At 35.5% G+C, this 24,425-nt stretch overlaps 1 protein-coding gene and 1 pseudogene across 4 annotated transcripts in view; one reads left to right on the top strand and one right to left on the bottom strand.

Annotated features, from left to right (window-relative positions):
* Positions 1-3,709: 3,709 nt before the first annotated feature.
* Positions 3,710-20,820, top strand: LOC145804488 (putative disease resistance protein At4g27220). 3 transcript variants are annotated; one of them, XM_082898492.1, is made up of 4 exons: positions 3,710-6,621; positions 8,263-8,340; positions 8,413-8,949; positions 20,385-20,820. In XM_082898492.1, exons 1-4 carry the CDS (start codon positions 3,778-3,780, stop codon positions 20,442-20,444), a joined length of 3,519 nt encoding a protein of 1,172 aa, XP_082754618.1. In that variant the 5' UTR covers positions 3,710-3,777; the 3' UTR covers positions 20,445-20,820. The 3 variants fall into 3 exon arrangements, 2 of the variants coding, with proteins under 2 accessions (XP_082754618.1, XP_082754617.1); XM_082898491.1 differs by having other exon boundaries at positions 8,251-8,340; XR_014346285.1 differs by lacking the exon at positions 20,385-20,820 and having other exon boundaries at positions 8,174-8,340; positions 8,413-8,471.
* Positions 20,821-21,697: 877 nt separating this feature from the next.
* LOC145804489 (putative hydrolase C7D4.05) overlaps positions 21,698-24,425 on the bottom strand; it is a 38,834-nt pseudogene continuing 36,106 nt past the window's right edge. Inside the window, exons 3-6 of the transcript XR_014346286.1 lie at positions 24,317-24,425; positions 23,960-24,121; positions 23,709-23,882; positions 21,698-22,161 (exon numbers count right to left, since the gene is read on the bottom strand). The product of XR_014346286.1 is annotated as a putative hydrolase C7D4.05 (transcript). The remainder of the gene's footprint in view (positions 22,162-23,708; positions 23,883-23,959; positions 24,122-24,316) is intronic.

Raw genomic sequence — 24,425 nt, 5'->3', positions numbered from 1 at the left:
AACGAGAAACTGAAGTTCGTGAGAAATACCCCGATTTATTGAATGACATGTAAACTTGCTTGTTTGTTAATCTTAGATCATTGTAGGGGAAGGTTGTAAAAGGCAGGTAAAAGAAAGAAATCCAAATTTCTATGCTATTTTTTGAAGTTAACTTTGATTTCATTTTGGTTTAAGAAGTGGTGATGATTGAAACTATTGTTATTGTGATATTCATCTTTCTTGGGAATTGTTAGAGTTGTTTTGGCAGGAACTATGAAATTTCGAGGATGAAATTTCTTAAGGGAAGTAGGTTGTAATAGCTAGTTTTTGCTCGAGCCTTCATTTGGTCGCTCGAGCGGAGATTTGAAACTCCCAGTATCTTGCATGTTTGTAGGCAAGACCGCTCGAGCGAAGGAATGGTCACTCGAGCATAAAATGCGAGCTCCTAGTATTTTCACTGTAGCTCTGCAAAACTTCTGAGATCTTGCGTTCACCGCTCGAGCTGTGGAAAGTTTGCTCGAGCGGTCTGGTCGGGGCAGCAGGTTATATTGCGATCCAAAAACTTTTCTAACTTATTTCTCTCACACTTCTTCTCTCTCTAACAACCCTCTTCCCAAAACCTTAGCTAGAACACCCTAGATTTCATCTAGTAAGAGCAAGAATCGATCTTTGGGCCTTCATTAAAGTTGTTATCCTCGTCAAGAGCTACATTTTGAACCGATTAGATTGTGCTATTTCAGAAGCTCATCACGTGGACCTTCATCTCTTTTCATGCAACCTTGATGTAGGAATACCTTTACGCATATTTATATTTTGGCTTAAATGTGTGTGAATCTAAAGGTGTGTGGAACTATTGAGATGGATGTGGTATTTATATGTATACATATATATATATATATATATATATGGGCTTTGTGTTGATGAAGTGTTTGTGTGAAATTGATTGTGGATTGTGGAATCAATTATGAAATAGTGAGTAAATATACTTGAATCAAGGAAAATAAATAGTTGAAAGGAAAAGCCTTAAATTTTTTTATGTAACCCTAAGGGTTTTTTTTTTTTAATTTTTTATTTTGACTTAATGGTTATGGATAAGTAAAATTGGGGAGTCCTTGTGATTATTTGTGTTATGTTTAAAATGTTAATGTTTTGGAATGTGTTTGAGGTGCCTACTTGCCCGGTTCATGTGAGGGCGACGAATGTGGGGATGTAGTGAGGTGTCCGTTGGCCAGTTCATGTGAGGACGACGAAAGTGGAAGGTTTGAGGTGTCCACTAGCCATCTGTGTAAGGACGGGAAAATGTGGGGATTGAATGGTGAATTGTGTGTTGTGTAATAATTTCTAAACCAATGGAAATTCATGGGCATTAATAAAGGTCATGTATATTGAAACCAAATGTTTATATAATTTGTTAAAGTTATTCTCTACTGGGCAATTACTCATTCCCATTTACTAATATTTCAGGAAATAAAGAGCCCCACAACCGTCAATGAAGAAGAAGAAAACGACTACCTCTTTTCAAAAATCTAAATTTTGTGAACTTGAAGTTGTAACTTCTTTTCTACTTTTATTTTGAATTTTGTATTTTTGTATTAAATATCACAATGTAATTAGTAACTTAGAGGACAATGTAATTGTTTTGTAATCTTCTCTAGCTCACTGAATCGAGATAAGTATTTTGTAATTTTGTGAACAAAATCTACACTTCAATGAGAAAGATAAACATTTGCATGGAATTATGTGATGTGTTTATGTGGAGAATGTTCTTTTAATTGTTTATTGGGAATTATATGTGTTGGGTGTTACACGCGTTGATGAGTTAATCTTGATTATCAAATGTTAATTATATGGGGATGTTACGTGTTAAATAATCGGCAACATAGGTTCGAGTAAGAAAATTTGATATACTTTGAAGGAAAAAAAAAAGAAAAAAAAAAAGAGCTTACCTTGGCTACGAACGATATCTTCAGCTCTAGAATTGAAATCCCTAATTATAGAAGAGAGCATAGAAGAGAGGCCCTTGGCCACTGAAGAAGAAGAAGAAAAAGAAGCACAATTGTGAAATAAGAATTCAATTATATGCAAATAAATTTAATTTACCAAAAAGGTAAATCATAGAGGTCCTCTTCATTTGAGAAACCTTCACAATTGTGAAATAAGAATTCAATTATATGCAAATAAATTTAATTTACCAAAAAGGTAAATCATAGAGGTCCTCTTCATTTGAGAAACCTTTTTTTTTTTTTTTTTCACTATGAGAGAGAGTGTGTGATCAACGGGCTTTTTAGTAGGTTTTTGTCTTAACTTTTAGGGTTTTGGGAGATAATAATTTTTAGGGGTATGGGGTGTGCATTTTAGCATGTGTGAAATTTTCGTAAAGATAATTTTGATATAATTTTGGGAGAATAAATAAATTTTAAAAATTTTAAAATTTATAAATAAAAATCTAAAGAAATAGAGTTCCAAAATAATAAATAAGATGCTAATAACATCACTTTTATTTTTTTACACTCATTAGGATTTACTTTTTCATAGATTAAAAGGGAAAGAAAAATAAGATCACCCACAATGCCCCCATATGTTTACTGAATTCATAACCTCTATGATAAGAATTGAAATTATTCCTTAGGGGTTAAATGTGGATGGCATAATTTACATCTAATCAGGTTATTTGTCATAATTTATTTGTGCTAATAATAATGTTTTGATAAATTATAAATATATTATTTGAGATTTGCTTAAAATACGAATTGGTTCTGTGATTCTACATCTCACTCTCTCAAGTTTCTAATTAAATAACAAATGCTCTATTTTATTAAAAAATTATTAAGTTAGTTAATTATTTTTAATGATGCCATAAATATATTTAAATTAATAATTCATATAATCTTATTATTATATAAGAAAATATTTAAGAATTTTATTTTTCTATAAATTCTGTTAAATTAAAAATATTTGGGAAAATGAGGTAATTGCAATCGACAATGCTAGGTAGCTCAAATTTTTGTGGCTCAAATGGCTCAAATCTGTCAAAACGACGTCGTTTTGACAGATTTTGAGTGTAAAACGACGTCGTTTTGACAGATTTGAGCCATTTGAGTCACAAAAATTTGAGCTACCAAACATTTTCCAATTGCAATTCCAAACCTATAGGGGTAATTCTGCATTTTTTTTTAATTCTAAAAATGTTTAATAAGTTGATTTTTTAATAAGGTCATTTTTAAAAGCTAGTGAGACATATTTTAGGGTTGTTTGGAGTGATTTATTTAGATTATCTTTTTATCATTTAATAAGATTTCAGAATAAATAAATAAATAAAAGAGGTCTTTTTTTAATATTATTTTCGAATGCGACTGAGGGAGGTCCAACTGATCATTTCTACGTTTACCAACTTGGGACATTGGTGATTAGTCTCCTCTCTCTCTCTCTCTCTCTCTCGCTCTCAAACCAGTGTGACTGCTGAAATTTGGTTGGGTGAGGGCTCTATACCTGCGGTGAAATGTGCTTCCAGTGTGTACGCTTTTTCTGACCAAGCAAGGTAACTCAACTTGAAAACAGCAGACCTTTCATTTACTTTCTCTCCTCCATTTCCCTTTTATTCCTCCTGTACTCTTTTGCTTTCATTCTTGCCGTCTCCTTTTGATTCTTGTACTCCCTTTGCTTCTTCGCTTTCGTTCTTGTTTTTTTTGGCTTTTTCATCTTGTGTTTCCTTATAATTTCTTAAGAGAGAAAAAAAAAAAAAAAAAAAAAACAGAAGTCTAGAAAAAAGCCCAAAAATTAGAAAGAAAAAAGTGAGAGATGGCTGAAGGAGTTGGTTTCTCCTGTTTGGGGAAAGCTCTGGGGGGAATTGGAGAGTACTTGATTGCTCCGATCGGCCGACAGTTTGGTTATCTGTTTAGCTTCAACACCAACATTCAAAATCTTGAGACTCAATTGGACAGCCTAAAAGTGACAAGAGAAGGGGTTCAACTAGGGGTGGATGAAACACGCAACAATGTCAGAACCGTTGGACCTCATCTTGAGGCATGGCTGACTAAAGCAAATGACAACACAGCAGAGGCAGAGACAATTATTAAAGACAAGGCCCATGTTCAAAAGGGGTGTTTCAATGGGTGGTGTCCAAATCTCAAGTTGCGTTACTCACTGGGCAGGAAAGCTGTGAAGAAGACTCAGGAACTTGCTCTTCTCCATGCTGAGGGTAGCAACTACATTCAGTCGTCCTACAATCCACCACCACCAAGCATAGAACCTATACCTACAACAACAGAATTCCAGGGGTTTGATTCTCGAATTCTGGTCATGAACGAGATCATTGAGGCTTTGAAAGATGATGAGATCCACTTGATTGGGATATGCGGGATGGGCGGAATGGGCAAGACAACAATGGCAAAAGAAGTTGCAAAAAGAACCAAAACTCTCTTCAATGAATTTCCAATAGCAGTTGTCAGCCAAGATCCAGACCTAACTAAGGTTCAAGGGTGTATTGCAGACATGTTGGGTCTCAAACTTGATGACAGGGAGAGCCCGATAGCAAGAGCAAGTCTCCTACGCAAGAGACTTCTGCTAGACAATAAGAAAATTCTTGTCATATTGGATGACATTTGGGAAGAATTTGATCTAGAGGAGTTGGGATTTCCTTTGGAAGGAAGCAGCAACAAGAGTTGTAAGATCCTTTTCACTTCACGAAATCGAAATATGTGGAAAGGAATACAAAATAAAAGGTATATCCAACTTGAAGTCCTAGTGGGTGAAGAACCATGGCATCTCTTTAGAGAGAAGGTAGGCGATTGTGCTGACGACCTTGATCTGCTACCACTAGCAAAGCAGATTGTAAATGAATGTGGAGGTTTACCACTTGCCCTCATAACTATCGGAAGGGCTCTTACAAACGAACACAGCCAACATTATTGGAATAATGCGCTTCAACAACTAAGAACCCCTTGTTCAGAAAGTTTGTCATCAGAAGTGCCTGCAAAAGTGTATCAAGCTCTATATTTTAGTTACAATTTTCTAAAAGATGAGAGAGCCAAGAAGTTGTTTCTGCTCTGTTGCTTGTTTCCAGAAGACTATAATATTCCTATTGAAGATTTGGTTAGATACGGAATCGGATTGCGGTGGTTTGAAGGCATTGACAAAGTGGATGAAGTAAGAGATCGAGTGAATGTCTTAGTTGATCAACTTAAAAGTTGTTATTTACTGTTGGATGGTGATAAGGAGCAAATAAAAATGCATGATGTAGTACGCGATGTTGCCATATCAATTGCGGCTAGAGATAAGCATGGTTTTATGATAATCCATGGTGCCAAATCGAGAGAGTGGCCAAAGAAGGCGACATATGAGCTTAACACTTCCATTTCGGTGATATCAAATGAAATTGCAGAGTTTCCAGGAGGATTGAGATGCTCAAAACTTGAGTTTTTACGAATACAATGCTGGAATAGTTCACTAAAAATACCAAACAATTTTTTTGAGGGCATGGGAGAACTCAAAGTTTTGAAGCTGAGCATCTCGAAAGACATCTCGTTACTGCCGTCATCACTACAATTCTTAAGCAACCTGTTGACACTGCATCTTGATTACTATAAGAAGTTCGATAATATATCTGTAATTGGAAAGCTATTGAATCTGGAAATCCTCAGCTTTTGTCGATCCGACATTGAGGAGTTACCTGAGGAAATAGGAGGACTGGTTAATTTAAAGTTGTTAGATCTGACAAGATGTGTTAAACTTAAAAGAATAGCACCTGGTGTCATATCAGCCCTAGTCCAATTACAAGAGTTGTACATGGGTGGCTGCAAAATCATTTGGGAACGAGAAGGCAAGGAAGGAGGAGAAAATGCGAGCTTAAGAGAGTTTGAATCCTTGTCCAATTTGAATACTTTAGAGATTAATATAAAAGATGTCGTGTGTTTGCCAAGAATCCCATTGTTTAGCAAATTGACAAAATACGCAATTTGGATAGGTTATGATGCCGGCACCTTTTTTAGTGAAGAATACATAAAAAAGTTCCGAAAGCTTTTGAGTCTCAATATCCCGTCAGAATGCGGTGGGATCAATTCGTTGTTACGGAGTACTGCAGTTTTAGGGTTAGAAGGGGAGGGTTCGAAGGATGCAGTGCAAGAGTTGTTTCGAGAGGGAGTTGAAGGACTCCAACACTTGAAGATTCTATATATTGGTAATTGTGCTACATTAGAATGTTTTGTTAATACAATGGAATGGGTCCCGCGTACACCTAATGTTATTCCTCCTATTTTTCCTATCCTGGAGAATTTAGAGCTCAAGAATCTACCTAATTTAAGAAAGATATGTCACTGCCAACTTCCAACCGGCTCTTTTGGAAAACTAAAACATCTTACAACAAAAGGTTGTGATAGAATGGAAGAAGTTATTTGGAAGGAAAAAGGAGAAGATGATGCAACAAACAAGATGGAGTTTCCAGCGTTAGAATCCATGACTTTGTCCAGTCTACCAATGCTTACTGGCTTTTGCAGAGGGGCTGACGAGATTGAGTTCCCTCAATTGAAGAAATTGTTTCTTCGGAAACTACCACAACTCAAGTGGCTCTTCCTCAATAGCAGTAATACGTTTTCAGAGTCAATGGAAAACCACAATGCTACCTTCCTATCTCTTTTCCCCCACAAGGTATGGAAATTTATCAATAGGTTTTTATAGTTAGAATTAATTCTCATTAAGTCCTATTGAAAATAAGCCTTAATAAAATTGTTATTAAAAATAATTTTTTGTAACGATTTTTTACATGTCGCTAAAATTTGACAATTAGTGACTTTTTTTTTCATGGCTTTTATAAATTGTAGCTAAAACTTACATTTAGTGATATTTTTCGCTGAAAGTTAAAAATTAGTAACTTTTTGTGACAAAATTTTCAAACAATTGCTGAAAATTAATAATTAGTGACATTTTTTTTAGTAGTGTTTGATAAAAAAAACGCCATTAATTCTCACAGAATCTAATGGATAATAAAGTTCATCTATTAGGACTTACACGTAAATTTCCCCATATATATATATATATATTGTACTAGTAATTAGTAAGATAATTATAAATTGGAGTACTTTGCATTTACAAAATTTCAGTAGTTTGCACCCTCCAAATTATTTACATTACAAAATTTAAAAAATAGTTTTTAAATTAAGTTTTATCAAATATTGATCTATTATATTTGTTATATGTATTGTTTATTATATTTTTATATTATGGTATAAAGTTACTTGTATTATTTTATTTGTTTCTATTTGTTACTATTCTTGTTATCTGTTCATATGTCATATATGGTTTTTTTTTCTTCATTTATAAATCACATTTTAATTTGCATATGCATCTTATTTTGCATTTATTTTTGTTTGTTCATTCTCTAGAAATAAGAATATTGTCTAGAAATAAAAATATTATCTATTTCAACATGACATTCTTAAAATAAGTTAATAAAATTTAATACCGCTTATTGAAATGGATTATCATTATACTCATAAAAACATACATTTTCAATTATAATTTCTTTTCAAAACTAAACTGGAAGATGATTTTGCAATAAGTTATTTGATCATATTTATTGAGAAAGATATATATTAAGGTTTTGATGTTGAGTTTAACATAGATATTTTTATATATTATATATATATATAAAGTAGCGATTACAACATTTTTAAATAGTTAACTTTACTAGATGAAGACATAGTAATAGTCAATATTTTGTTAAATTAATACAGACAAGAAATATGTCTAACTATATTTTTATTCTCAATTATGTTAACAAAGAATATCCGATTAATAGTAATGTTATTTATTTATTGTGCTGGTATAAATCAAAATTTAAAATTTTATAATAATTTTTTGATGAAAGTTACATGTGTTTCCCCCCTCCAAAACTCAAATCCAAGATCTGTCCCTGTCACTCACTCTGTTTAGAAATCAGCTAAGATCTTTAGAAATGGTTTTTTCATTTGGCCATGGATGGAAATTTTACTATTCTAACGTAGCTTATTCTATAGTTGTTTCTTTAATTGAATGACACAATCATTTGTTTCTCTTCTTTCTCTTTTCATAGTCAAGGATTAGTATTTATTTTATTTTGTTTTATTTTTTTGTCCCAATAACCAAATGAAAAAAAGGCAATCATATCTTATTTCATTCATTTAAACATTTTGGTTGCAAAAATTATTGGTCATATATGCAGGCTATAAGAGGAGAGACAGAGATAGAGTGATATTCCATAACAATTCCTACAAATGTTATAACTACCACTGGCAAAAGTTTTATTTTCAGGTTGCATTACCTAGCTTGGAGGAGCTAGTACTCAAGGATCTTGACAATCTGGAAGGGCTGGAACACATTCCAATCTCAGTGGGTTCCTTTTCTAAACATTTTATATTACTTTTAGTAGTATGGTTGTTAATGCAATTGTTTGGTTTGCAGGTTGCATTCCCTAGCTTGGAGGAATTAGAACTCAATAGATTTCAGAACATGAACGAAATATGGTGCAATCAACTTCAGACTGGCTCATTCAACAAACTAATTGATCTGTATGTCTCAGATTGTGGCAGTTTGAGAAATATGTTCTCTCCTTTTATGGCCAGACATCTTGTGCATCTAAAAATGCTAGTCATAAATAAATGCTCAATGATGGAAGAGGTAGTTGCAAACGAGGAAGATGAAGGAGGAAGGATAAACAGAACTCCATTGCCTAAATTGGAGTATTTGGAACTCAAACATCTACCAGAGCTCAAGAGTTTTTGCCACGTTACTCATGTTTGGGAATTGCCATTGGTAGAATACATCACTGTCTTCAATTGCCCTAAAATGAAGACCTTCTCTCCTGGAGTCATATGCACCCCAAAGTTGCAACGTGTATTTGTGCAGGACCGAAAGTACGGGCGGTTTAAAGGCGTAAAAGGAGAAGACTGGCTATGGATAAGCGACCTTAATCAAACCATACTGCACCTAATTGAAAGGGTATGTTGTTTATATGAAAACTTTTGTTTTTCTCTCTCTTTTTCTTGCATTAAGTGCGTAAGCCACATTTTAACGTCCAAGTATCCAAAAAGGAAAACAAGCTCCAAACAATGGAGAAATAAGTATTTTAAAACTATCCAACCATGATTTTTCCAAAAATTAAAATTTTGTTTACTATACTACTAAGTATCAAATTAATATATCTGAAGTACATTTTGCATAAAATTTTCTTCCATTCAATTATAAACATTGAAAGATCAAAAGTTCGTTCTTTCTAAAGTGTGAAAGTTTCTCTTAAGTTGTGTTTGGATCATGGATTTAGGCAGGAATTCTTTTTTTTTTTTTTAAATAAAAAATAAAAAAAAAAGAAGAAGAAGAAAATGTTGGGTGAAATATGAATAACATATAGTTACATGTCACACACTTTTTCCTTTTCTCTTTAAAATCCCTATACAAATCCATGATCCATACATAGTTTTCAAAATTCACAAAATTAGAATTCATTGTATAGGGTTATTTATTCTTGAGCTTTTACTATATCACTTGTGAATTGTGAATATTAGAACTAATATTTTAATTCCTAATTGATGATAGTACACCTTTAATTCCTAATTGATGATAGTACACCTCAAGTGGAACCAACAATTCACTCTCTTCTGTTTGCTTTCCAACTTATATGCTATCATATCTAAGCTATAAGATCTATTTATAATAAAAGCATCTACGTTACATGACTGTGAGTATGAGTATTGGTTGTTGATGCCTAGACAAGTACAAGACTTTTTAAATCTTAAATCTTAAGATATTGAGATATATATTCAAAAGTTACGGGGACATGTAACATACACATATCTATATCTATATTCATATTATATAAATTTATTAGATGATATGAGTAAATTATTTAGAAATATTCTTGAAATTAAGTTATAAAAAATATATATATATATAGGATTTCTATCTCTCAACCATGTGTGAGTAGGCAAAATATATATATATATATATACTAGCAAATGTGAGTTTCTTCCTCTTCAAACATCATATAAAAATTAGAGGATACAAGTGTTTAAATTGGATACAGGTGTTGGACATATATCCAACACCCATATTTTTCTCATATCTAACAGACATGAATACTATAGGAGAAATAAAAGGGTGTATCTAACATTGAAAAGGATCACTTGAGACCTTGAGACTTTTCAGTGAATATACAAAATATCATAATAAATCTTAACAACCAAAGTGAGTAAAACATTACAAATAAACAATTGATTTAATAATTAAAGCATACATCATGTAGGGTGGAGGTTCTTAAGAAAAAAGAAATAAATGAAAGTGGATGATTCACCTAAAGTTTTTTTATTATATAATTCTAAACAAATTCAAGGGTTTCGAAAGGAAAATATAAAATACAATACCTAGAAATAAATTTCCTCCACTACTCAGGAATGCTAGTCCAAGATAAGAGTAATATTGGTCCAACAAATTTCTAACTTTCATCAATTTTCAAGAACAATTATGTGCACACACTACTTTTAATCTCACACACATCCCTTATGAGAAAGAAGGGGGGGAAGAGGGGGGGGGGGAATCGAGTATAAGAAGCTGAAATTAGGGTGTTGTTAGCCAAAATTTAATTAAGGTCAATCAATAGAAGCCAATCGACAAACAAATTCAGTTTTTACAAAACAAAACAAATCAAGCTTGTAGTTGAGTTCTATGCCTTAAACTGGTTAAGGGTTTCTTTAGAGGCAATTAAGTAAAAAAGAAATATAGAGAAACAAATGAACTGAATTTGTATTAATCAAATGAAATTGTCACTTGCCACAAATCACATGAACTTAAACAAGAACAAGCATTCGAGAAATACACTGATCAACAGAGAAATAGTAACAAGTTATCACTGATCTACTCCTAAAATGATGAGTGACTACTCCTAGATAGAAACTACTCCAAGAATTCATGTTGTGTGAGTTGTGTTGGATATCTTCTTTGTATCTCTCTTAGCTTATTTATAGGCTCAACCACATGAGAGAGAGAGAGAGAGAGAGAGAGAGAGAGAGAGAGAGAGAGAGGGGTAATCTAAACTCAAGATTTCCTTAATAGGCTATGATTTTCTCAACAAGCCTGATTTCCTCAACATCATCCATGTCTCATGTTTGACCACTTTCCTAATTCCTTCATATTCTTCACAAATCTAGCAACCAAATTAATAATAACAATAATAATAAAATTGATAGAGACAATAAAATATTGCCATAATCACTTAAAAAGATAATTTATGGTGTAAATCGACAAGCCACAATAAGATTAGATTTGACCACAATCAATAGGCCACAATCGATAGAAAAATAAATTATGGTGTCAACAATGCCCTTTCATTTAAGATAAAAGTAAATTTTACCTTAAATGATATAAAAGAAAAATTCTGGGCGAACCCAGAATATTGGCTAATACTAATTAGCCATGTAAAGATGAGGACCACTATCAATTGTGTTGGGCTTCTGCTCCATGTAAGGAGCGGCGTACATGGAATCCATTGGAAGTCAAAGAAAGCTGCAAAATGAAGAAAAGAATGCAACTGCAGATTTGAGCCGAAGATCTTTAGTCGAGCTATCCTATTATAGGGTAATTGTGTTGGTGGCTGCCATCAATGTTGTCGGTGGCTCGTCAATGGCTAGTCGGTGGGCAAGCTTTGACTTTAGGCTTTCCAATTTGTGTATAAATAAAGGTAGAGAGAGAAGACAAGTGAGTGGGGAAACCAAAAGTGAAAAATGAGAGACTAAGATAGATTGGTCCTCTGTGTGAAAGAGGGTGCTCCCTTAGTGTGAGAGGGTGAGTTGAGTGTAATTTGAGTGAGGATAAGTGTTCCTTTCTCCTCCATTGTAATCTTTGTATCCTCTCCATCTATAGTGAAATTTGGTTACTCTCCCGTGGACGTAGGCATTGAGCCAAACCACGTTAAATTTGTTTGTCTTCTTCATGTGTGTGGGTTGTTTGGTGCATGAATGTATACTCTAGATGTAGGCAAGGTCTGAGGTCAAGGGTTCAAAACAGCCAGGCTGCGTTCTGGAAAATATTTTTTTGTGAAGGATGACACAGCGTTGACATAGCAGATGACGTAAGCATATCCGATCCAGGAGGGACCCAACGCAGATCCGACCCAAATAACATCAGCCAGATCCAGTACAAAAGAGACCCGATCCAAATCTAGCCCAAGAAGGGTCCATGGGTGACGATGTCAGCATGACGCAAAGATGACATCATCACTAACACAGTAGGTTGACGCAATGCTAATGCAAAGATGATGTCAGCAGAAGAAATATTCCAAGAGAAAATTGAATATTCCCTGGTGGTTCTAGAAATTGCAAGACGGCCCAATTTTTTCCAGAAATTGCAATTTTACCCCAGGTTTTAAGTAGTATTTTCAGTGAGGCTCCTGGAAGTGCAGCGATGGTTAGTCCTAGCTAAATGGACTGTTCTGGACATAACCACAGTGTTAAAATGGTGAAATTCTGTACGATTTTTAAAGATTTCCAAAAGTATGAGTTTGTCATCTTCAATAACTAGAATGAGGTTGTCGGATGTTGTGAAACGCTACGAATTCACTGAAGAGATCGAAATGGCGACATTCTAATCAGATTGGACAAACAGATGCAAATCGGGAGATAGATCATTGGTGTAACGCCCCCAAAAACACTTACAATAAATCCAACCACGAATGCTATAACATTTGATGTAAATGAGACAATGATCTTCCATTCATCAGAGTTTAATTACAAAAGGCTGACACATGCGATAAACATCCATAAATGACCTATCCTGAATCTACATGTGTCACTCATAATCAAAAGATGAAAGATTAACATGTAATTAAGTGCCTTAACAGCTTACATCTTTCCAAGTCACTACTTGGTTACAACAAAAGAGAGTCTAACTCACTACAATTTAAGCCCTTAGCTATATAAAACAAAATACAACAAAAGTGAAGCCCTTGCTCCAAGCCCCTTCGAGTTACTACCTTGACGGAGGCATCTCACCAACACCTGGAATCCTTTTTCCCAATAGAGTGAGCCACAACCCAATAGAAACAATCTCACACAACATATGAATATTAACAAGGTTATAAGTATGATGCCAATGTTTCAATGTTCAATGATAAGAATCATTTGTAACCCTCTTTTCAAAACCATGCCATGACAAGTATTATGCCACAATTCATATCATATTAACACCTTTCATATCATTTCATACCTCCTCAATTCATGAGTCATATTCATTGTTATTCAAACAACCCAACTGGAATTACAGCTCATTTGTTTCCTTATCACACAACGATTACAAATAAACACTTCAATTGGCCATTTTACAAAAATTTCGTCCGCGGGATCGACACCCATGTCTATGCGCAGTCTGCTCGAACGCAAGAGTTGACGCTCGAGCGTCAGACACAATAAATCGTTCCACTTGAGCGCAAGAAATGCCACTCGAGCGCCAAGACACAATGAAAGAGACACTCACCGCTTGAGCGCAAGAAGTGATGCTCAAGCGTAGAAAACACACATCCAGTAGTTTTGCAGACAGCAGGCTAACGCTCGAGCACAAGAAAGGCCGCTCGAGCGCCCATCCGCTTGAGTGTAGGAAACGCCGCTTGAGCGTTAAAAACCCTCTCCTAGTAGTTTTGCAGACCTGTAAAGTACTGAGAGTTTGCAAAGCCTGATCGAGCGCAAGAAGTGCTGCTCGAGCAGAGGAACAAAATTCTGAGCAACAAAGTTTGGAAAAACAAGCAACCAACCTGTCTCAAACACTGCCGCAACAACTCGATAGCCAAAATAGAGGGAAGACAAGGGAAACACAATATGAATAACCATTCAAAACCATAAAACTCGGGTCCGGGATACAACAAGTGCCGGGTCAAAACCGGAATCGCTATAATTGGAGACCAAAGGAGATCATACTTGATCAAGTGGCGGATCAAGGGAGATCATGATTGGCCAGAAATGATAAGAGGATTGCACATGATTATCTTAGGATCAATAATGTCTAGAAAAGTTCTGTCAAGAAGGCACCTCTACTGTCTAAGAAGACTGGTTCTTAAGTAGGACCAATTGTGATCCCATCAGTTTTTCTTAGAAACTTTCCTGGTTATTGAGTCCAGGTGATCAGGAGATCTGGTTCAATCGGGAGAAGATCACTTCATCGATAGACAGATGATTGGCAACCAATACAAGCTTAGAGGAATGTTGTGGTAGTTGGAGCTACTGTCAAACAAGAATACAAGTAGCACTAGTGGTATGTGAACGTGGAAGAGCAACAGCTGCAGACGTGCAAACATAAGGCGCCGGAGCACATAGCTACGAGCATAGATGGGTACGTAGGAGTATCGTACAAGGTGCAGATAAACAACAGTGCAAGAGTATGCAACAAAGTCGTACAAAGGTGCAGTGTGTAGGATTTTGGCCTAGAAGTAACAACCAGTTCACAAAAGAAAGCTCCAGATAGAGAAATTAAGATGGATAAGACGCGATAGTGCGCACCCAGTGACCCAGTGAGAGGCAGATCTCTTGCTTTGTCTTGAATTTGGTTCATGGCAATGAAGTAACGACGGGCATCTAGAGAGTTTGGGTGGAGTCACCTCAATAGGGAAACCGTATGTATTCTATTAGACGATGAAAGTACCTGGTGATAGAGGTAGAAGCCATGCAAGATTATGTATGGCGGTTAAAGACATTTCAAGCAGGAGGTGTAGTGTTAATCCAAATGCTTGATGGAATGGAGACGTGTTTGTACAATGGCATTGTATCACCCATATAGGTGATAGGGGTGATAAATCTTATTCACCAATTGGAAGCCAATTTGAAGACCCTTTAGACTCAGAAGTTCTCATTTCATTTGGAGACTCTCGGGTTAGTTACAGAACTTCACAGTTCATTGGGATCTCTCTAGGAGATAGAGAGAATCGGTATTGGCAGAGTAAACTACGAAGATTTGGCATGTATGATAAGTCCAAAGAGTAGTACTTTATTGGCATTAGCCTTTGTGGAGGCGTTAGAGATCCCTCATGGATCATTGTTGAAATACCTGCATATGGTGAAGCCTTGGTGTCCGCATTTGTCAATTTGAAAGAGAAGTTGTGGCAATCTCCTTCAGATCTTGTTGGAGCTTTGGCGTTCTTTTTTACAATGTCTATTGAAGACATTGTTTTGGCTGTCTTTCACGGATTATTGGCGACTTCTTTGGACTCGTGTTTTGCTGAGATTCACTATCACATTTGGGATCTATGATCGTGTTTGATTAGATCCATTGGTGTTTCTAGTTCGTGAGACTTGATCGTTTTTTCCTAATGTGATTTTCATTTTTGCAATCTGTTTCATATTCGAAGACATCAACTATTAGCGGTCTAAGTGACGATTCAGACTCTGTGTGTTTGCTTCTGTGGAAGTAGTGTGATCGTTGTTGTTCGTTGAAGATTGAAGGTGATTTTGAATCTTATGTTTTGGGATCCCCCTATCAATCTGTCGTTGGATTTGGAGGTGATAGATCATATGTTGACTCGATGGAGTCAGTGGGGACTGTTGGAATTGTGTACCTACAGTGCATGCACCTTTGGGCAGTTTTGGTAGCTGTAAAGATGGTGTATCATCTTGTGTCTGCCGATTGGAATTGTAGTTGGAGGAATCTGGAGTTTGCTTGACACTTTAGAATTTTTAGCTCTTGTTTTTTGGTCGTCTAAAGGTTGTTATGATACTTTCGAACTAGTTAGAGTCTGACTGCATCCACAGTCCAGTTTTTATTTGGTGGCGAACTTGCTTTAGTTCTTGGAGTAGTTTTTGGCTATCATGATTAGTTCGAGCTTGAAGAGAGTAGTTTTGTGTTCGGTGGTAGATCGAACTGGAAGTTTATGGTACCACTTTTAAAGTTACTTTGACGGAGAATGTGAAACATCTCTTGTTTAGTAAGCAAATATGCTCACCGTGGTTTTTTTTTTTTTTTTTTTTTTTTGGGAGTTGTCAAGGACAACTTGTTTGGCACTTGTAGAAATTGAAATTTGGCACCATGGTGTAGCTTGAGTTACAAAAAATCGAAAAAGCTAGCTCGATTGGTTCTGCATGTTTTGTGCATTAGCTCAATATTTTTTTTGAGCAATGGAATCTACTGTATTCTTTGGAAGAGCGCTCGTGTGTTGTACAGCAGATGTCATTCAAATTTGACTAAATGGTTGGTTTTGGTTTCATGGCAGCAAACGCACCTCTTGATGAAACAGAGTAGTTACGGATCTCTCAGGCGAGCTCGAGCGTAGGAGGAAAGATGAAGCCACGATGAGCACTCGAGGAATATGGGTGCGGTTACTATGCTAGGTATTGCATAGTTGGTGACTTGTACAGACCTGTTGAAACTGCTTTGATAGAAGGAGCTACTGTCAATCATCAATCTGGTAGTACAAGTGAGAGATGCGCAGGTGAAGTGCATCACTGAACTGGAGATCAAGGATTGCAAAGGGCATATAAAACAAACGTGTGGAAATGCTAGGGGGTTGTTCAGAAGTGGAAAAGGCAAATGCTGATAGTTTAGATGGAAGCTCCAAGAAAAAAAAAAATCGGAAACGTTGACCAGGCAAACAAATAGTTTTCTGTTGCTCCAGTTTTGACCATACGAAGTGGTGCATGTCAGGTTAGTGGCATTTTAGAGAAGAGCTATAGTGTCACAAAGCACTCAAGGGAGTGTAGGGCATCCCAGGCAGTGGGTGTAGGGCATCCAATTAGGGGGTGCCATTTATTTTGATTACGCAGGTTCAAGCATGGTAGGTAAAGACACACATGACAGGGAAGCATGGAAGAGATGTGTGAGATAGAGCAAGGGCTCTCTTCAAGAGAGACTCGGAGAGTGGCGTGAGTTGAGTTGAGGATGTTGGATTCCCTACACCTCTTGTATCTCTGTATTTCTCTGGTGTTTTATCTCTAGCTTCTACCATGGACACCCGAATGAGGGGGTGCCAATATTTTTTGTTAGGGGGTACAGGTGTCTCAGTGTGGAGATGCAGACTATGCTAGTTTTGGATGTGACAGGATTTGCAGTAGGTTTGGTTGCGGATACGACACATCACCCCACATGAGCAGAAAGGGGTGATTGTTGGGTTTTTGCTCCAAGTAAGGAGCGGCACATGCAAATGCCATTGGAAGTCAAAGAAAGCTACAAAATGAAGAAAAGAATGCAACTGTAAATTTGAGCTGGAGATCTTCAGCTAAGCTATCCTATTATAGGGTGATTGTGTTGGTGGCCGCCATCAATGTTATCAGTGGCTCGTCAATGGCTAGTCAATAAGCAAGCTTGACTTTAAGCTCTCCAATTTTTGTATAAATAGAGGTAGAGAGAGTAGACAAGTGAGGGGGGAAACCAAGAGAGCAAAATGAGAGAATAAATGAGATTGGCCCTCTGTGTGAGAGAAGATGCTCCCTCGGTGTGAGAGGGTGAGTGGAGTGTGAGTTGAGTGAGGATGAGTGTTCCCTTCTCCATTGTAATCTTTGTATTCTCTCCATCTATAGCGAAATTTGGTTACTTTTGGGCGTAAGCATTAAGCCGAACCACGTTAAATTTGTTTGTTTTCTTTACGTGTATGGATTGTTTGGTGCATGAATGTATACTCTAGACATCCTGGGCGGGATCCCTAGATCCCAACAAATTGATGGGTACTCACCTTTGGCTCTGTCGAATAACATGATAGAGAGTCACATCCTTTATTTTTTCAAATAAAACCTTTCTTTGTTAGCCATGTTTTAGCTAATCAAAGAGAATTCATTACAAATAACATTTTTCAACCATTTTTGTTTTTCAAACCATGTCATGAAGGTTAATTTTTTGTGTGATCCACTAATCCAAAGTGGATGTTGGATTCCAAACTCACATAATTGAATGTCATGAAAAATTCATGAACTTTGACACTTTGAAAAATGTCAGCAAATTCAAATTCAACAAATGTGGATTGCTCATAATTTTCAATCATCTTTGGCCTAAAATCATGCCCCCCAAGCGAATCTTCATCACTATTTTGTGATTAATTCTCAATATTTTATGAGGAGGGGTTGTTTTTCTATTTTAGCCACTAATGGCGTATCACTTTTTGCCATGTTTCGCTAAAAACATGCCCTCTGAATGAACTTTCACCATCATTTTACGATGTACTTTTAATATTTTTTGAGAAATTGAGTTGTTTTTCTTTTTTAGCCATTAATGGCTCGCCACTCATTGTCATGTTTGGCAAAAAATCATGTCTCACAAGTAAATTTTCACCATCATTTTGTGATGTATTTTTATATTTTTTTAGAGAATGGTTTGTTCTTCTTTTTTGACCATTAATAGTTTATGAAAACCTTTCCTAGTCATTTCATCTTTATGACTTGGTTCTCTAAAAACAGGTATCAACCCCCCGAGCCACATATCTTTCCTTCTCATGAATAATTAGCTCTCTAAAAGTAGGTGCCACTCGAGTCACATATCTTGGCACTTCATAAGTAATTGGCTCTCTAAAAATAGGTATATTATAACCTCTCGAGCCACATTATTTTCATACTTTAATATTTTATTAGCCATTATGCTTTATAATTTTTGCCTCCAATATCGAATTTCTTCATCAATTAGGGAAATTTGGCCTTCAAGTTGATGAATTTTTTCATCAAAGTAATTTAAATCTCTTTGCGTCAAATAATACGAAGATGAAATTATTTGAACTATTTGTCTACAAAGAATTAATTTCTTCTTTTAGGGCCAAAGTTTCACTCCCACACTAATAAATTTCATTCTCACAATGCGGAATCATTCTTTCCACATTATTTGTCATGCCATTATGTTGGCAATAAATGGTAGAACCACCACCATAACACTAACAAGCTTTAGACATGGAATATGAGGTATTCCACTGATAATTTGTATCTATGGGAACACTGCCACTCCATTGGCGATTTGCATCCATAGGTGCACAGGATGTAAACATGCCACTTGAAGGCATGATTCCATATACATCAGTCTACTTCTTCATTCCCATAACTCCAAATTATAAATGTCCCACCGAGCGTGCCAATTTATGTTAGAAAAAATTTAGTTAAGTCCAATCAACAGACAAAACTTAGTTTTTACAAAACAAAACAGATCAAGCTTGTGGTTGAGTTCTATGCCTTAAGCAAATTAAGGACTTATTTGGAGGCAATTAAGTAAAGAAGAAATATAGAGAAACAAAGGAATTGAATTTGTATTAATCAAATGGAATTGTCACAAGTCACATGAACTTAAACAAGAACAAACACTCGAGAAATACACTGATTGACAAAGAAATAGTAACAAGCTATCACTGATCTACTTCTAAAATGATAAGTGACTACTCCCAGATAGAAACTACTCCTAGAATTCACATTGTGTGAGTTGTGTTGGATTTCTTCTTTGTATCTCTCTTGACTTATTTATAGATTTAGCCACATGAGAATGAGTGAGAGAGAGAGAGAGAGAGAGAGAGAGAGAGAGAGAGAGAGAGAGAGAGAGAGAGAGAGAGAGAGAGAGATGTAATCTAAACCGATGATTTCCTTAATAGGTTATGATTTTCTCATCATGTCATGATTTCCTCAAACATTATCCATATCTTATGTTTGACCACCTACCTAATTCCTCCATATTCTGCACAAATCTATCAACCAAATTAATAATAACAATAACAATAAAATTGATAAAGATAATAAAATATGACCATAATTACTTAAAAAAAATAATTTATGGTATGAATCGGCAGGTCATAACAAGATTAAATTGGGTCACAATTGATAGGAAAATAAATTATGGTGTCAAGAAGTGTACATATCATTATTCTTATTTATATGCCATGTTCTTTTTAAATTTCATCCTAAATAGTATATTGAAAGGGCTGGATGAGAAACCAAAATTATCACCAATGAAGATGCCAAATCAAGTATGAAGTTCATGTGCCACCTGAAAATTCTAATGGTAAAGCAGCTAATCTCTCATGTCCAAGAGGGGAGAACTTCTAAATACACCCCCTAATTCCTTTAGCCAAGCCACTACTTGCGTGCATGTGATTGGGTTTATTTAGAAGCTCCCGTTTTAGAGCCAAACTTTTCATTCATCCTAATAAATGAGAAACATTCAAGAAACCTCAATAATTCTGCCCAAATCCACTTGTATCTTTTATGTTTCGATTCTTTATCCGTTCGTAGTTATCAATTTTTTTTGGTATTATGCACCATGTTGCCTCAAATGGTGCTTGTGACTTCTGGTTGGGAGGGGGGGTTACATTTTCCGTATTTGTTTATCAGTCAAACTTGCTTGATTTCTTATTTTTTGTATTCCTATGTAGCAACAACAAGAACAATTGCAAAAGCAGCAACAAGAAGAAGTGATTTTATTTGTTTATTTTTTGTATTCCTTTGTTGTAGCAACAAGAAGAAAAATTGCAAAAGCAGCAACATGAAGGAGAAAATGAAGAAACTTGTTAGATTTCTGAAGATAATGATGGGGATGAAGAAACTTGTGAGACTTCTAATGATAGTGATGGGGATGAAGAAACTTGTGAGACTTCTGATGATAGTGATGGGGATGACTCTTGATGATAGATGGCAATGCTCAATATTGTGGTTATAAAGCTCTCTGTACATTAAAAAAAAAAATGTTTATTAAATTTTTTTTTCTATATTATTTTTCAAGTAAGAGGACAATGTGTCTTGTGGCTTCTCTAAACCAGAATTCCCAGTGTATCATCAGTCACTTTCATTTTGATGAACGTGCTACGATTTTTATTTTCTTTCATTACATCGGTTATACTGTTGAACTTTTAAATTAAAATTCTATTTATGACACATAATTATTTAGGAGTCATTAATACTGTTGAACTTTTAAATTAAAATTCTATTTATGAACACATAATTATTTAGGAGCTATTTAGGAATAAGTTATTATAGTTTTCTTACTTTTACACACACACGCACACAAACCAAAAAAAAAAAAAAAGAAGAAGAAGATGAAAGAAAAAAAAGGAAGAAGCGAAAAATAGAGAGTATTATAAGAATTTATAGTGACTTTTTAGCTATAAACCCACCTTCCCTAACAAGGCCTTATTACAAAGTGCATGGAGCATATCTATTTGGGAACACCCAAAAATGTCACATTTTCTCTAAAAAAAATTGTCCTTAGTTATCTTTTTCCAACGCCAACACCAACAGCACTCCCCTAACCCTATTGCCACCACTACCATACAACCACCACACCGCCATACCATGACCGCTTTACCATTGTTGTGACCACAATCACTACCACAACCTCTATAGCCACCAAACCACCACCACCTTTACCGCCATTATTACTAGAACCACTACCCTACTACCATTGCTTCCACCGCCACAACCATTACCTTACCACCACTACTACCACCCTCACAAAAACCACACCACCACAACCATCGTGAAAACCACCACTCTATAACGTTGTCCGCCGCCGCCGCCACCGCCGCCACCACTACCACCACCACCCACCATCCTACTATCACTTCTATCACCACTGATGATGCTATCACCGTCGCCACCACTACCATGACTCACACCATCTCTTCTACAACTATCAACACTACCATGATCTATATAAATTTGTAAACTTGTTTGTTACTACCTTATTAAAAATAAAAATAAAAAAACTTATTTCATGCAATTAGTTTAATAGGCATAACTAAATATGAGAATGAGAAAGAGAATTATCATTTTATTCTTATGTCATTCCATATTGGCAAGTAAACAATGAAATGAGAATGGACATTTCATTTCATTCAACTTTATATTTCATTCTCACTTCATTTCAGTCATTCATACCAAACATGTAAGGGAGATGAAAATCTGTATCTATGAGATAATTATGTGAAAATTTAATTATCTAACTAATGGAGGCTATCTTGTGATAATATATACACATATATATGTAGAATAGAAAAACAAAAAGCTCTCACTAAAAATATTCTTTTATTGCCATTTATTCTGAAATTAAAGTAATTGTATATCTCCATCTCTAATATCTCTCATACAGATTATAGAAAAGCAGAATATATACTAGTTACAAAGAAATATAGGATGAGAAGCCGCTCGATATATACAATGAAAGAAAGCCCTCGTCAAAGTTGTTGGAAGGGAGTAGTCCTATTCAGGCCCAGACTCCTATCCTTTGAGCAACCTACATCAAGAAATGCAATAAGTTCATTACTGTATCATGCCTTTAACATCGTAATTCATGCGCGTATCCATCCCTATCTGGCAGCTTGGTTGAGTAAACTTGAAAACTATACATATTTAAACTTCCGCCATCCTGATCTACCTCCTCCCTGCCTCAATTTTATTTATTAAATATATATATATATAATATGTATATAATTTTATTTTTTTACTAATAACATTAAAATATTAAAATATTATACTTAATATTTATTTTCACTTATTTATTTATCATATTACATCTTTTAACTCTCATTAATTATAAATTATTATATATAATATACTATATTACCTTTAATTTTTATTAACTTCTTTATTTTTAAAGCAACAAAATTAATCCGCCCCCACAATACTCGCGCCCCGCCCTGGATATGATATGGGGTGGGGCTGGAGGATGACAAATCCACTCCAAACCCACCTCGTTATTGGCTACCATCACTAATGACCTCCTCCGTCAACTACCTTCAGCCAACACCTCCCTCAACTGTTTTTATCCAAAATAAATATAAACATGCTTAATGGTTTTTGTGTATAAAAAATAGTAAACTGTAAACGTTGCCAAACGGTACCTAAATGTTTAGCAGCAGCCTCGTGAATCTCAGCACACACCATGCACACCTTGTAAATAAACGTTCACCACATTGAAAAATTTAGCCACCACAATTCACCATCATAAAATATGATACATATTGTATCCTCACAACTATTTTCCAAATTTTGTTTTGTTTATAATCACTTAAATTCACACCCTTTTTTTTTACACGAGCCTAATCTAAGGAGAAAGGGAAAAAAGATCAGCCCCAACACCACATGAAGCTCGAACCCACGATCTCCACTATAGGGATTGTAGACCATACCACTGTGGCACAAAGCCATGGGTTAAATCCATACTAGATTCTCATAAATTTGCCTATCCATTTTTTATTTTATGTGTTTTTTTATTAAGAGCAACCCCTTGACCCCACTTTTGGTGGGACTAAGGTAAAAACGCCCAATAACCATGCGATAAATTTGCCTATCTATGTTGAACATGTATTGGACATGTAACTGCCACCAACACAACACTACATTCGAAAAGATATCATCTTTTATTTTAGTACATCACTGTGCTCCATAGCAGAATATGAAATACAATTGCACTTTATCAAAGTTCTTGTATCGGTATTATTCAGCACTACCTAGCCCAATATAACCTACAAAAATATATGTATAGCATGGCCATAAAAATTTTTACCATTTTTCCCAATCCAAAATAAAATAAAATAATCATGTAGCTTTAGAGTTTTGAGTAACATCCCCGCATGGGCTTGTGGGTCGTTTAGCTATTTAACATACATAAATGCAACAAAAGCATATTGAATTTTGAAGCTGTAACAAGTCAAAAGAAAACAGTTGCTAAATGCATAGAGAGAGAGAGAGAGAGAGAGAGAGAGAGAGAGATGCATAGCAAAAGGCATGTGGCTCATGTAGTTTGCTAGCAAGCCATAGAAGTGAAGTTGTTAATGATACCTCTTTGAAGGAATGTACATCACTTCCCCATAGCTAAGCATCACAACTTGCATCTCTGGCACCCCATACATCGTTTCTACGATCATCCCCCACATGAACAGCATCCTCAGGCTTTACTCCCAACAACTCACAAGCTTTTATAAATATGGTGGGATTTGGCTTCTCTGCTTCAACCTGTTCGTGGGGAAAGAGAGAAATTGAACAATGCCATAGGAAGAATGAAAGGAGAAAATAAATAGATCAATACTTACTTCAGCTGATACTGCCACAGCATCAAACTAGTAATCACAATTCAGAGCCAGCAAAACAGGCCTCAATCGAGTGTCAAAGTTTGACACAACAACCAATTTTACACCTGCATTCCTTAGGGTCTTAAATACTTTTTCCGCATCAGGATCACAGAGGTGCCATGCCTTTGGATAGAAACAAATGAAAATTAACTTAAAATTAAGATGGTAAAAGTAAGTAGTTATAAGTGTCAATTAATATATCAGACAAGGTTTGGTTAGCATTTTGGAAGTATTTACCTCGCTTTTTATACCAAGGGAAAAAAAATTGCATTCAATAACCCCAAAACAATTGTAACCAATTAATGCCTCAAAGCTAACCTTTTCAGTGGTATAATAATTGTACAACTCCTCAAAGTACTGAGAATCCGAACAGCCAGTTGAAGAATTGACTATATATTGCCAGAATGGTCTCCCATTATTAACATAT

The sequence above is a fragment of the Camellia sinensis genome, chromosome 12 (genome assembly GCF_055761805.1).
Source record: "Camellia sinensis isolate YWXY chromosome 12, ASM5576180v1, whole genome shotgun sequence".
In the NCBI taxonomy this organism is placed as follows: Eukaryota; Viridiplantae; Streptophyta; class Magnoliopsida; order Ericales; family Theaceae; genus Camellia; species Camellia sinensis.
Note: the sequence above shows the minus strand (reverse complement) of the source record. Positions and strands in the feature narration are given on the sequence as shown.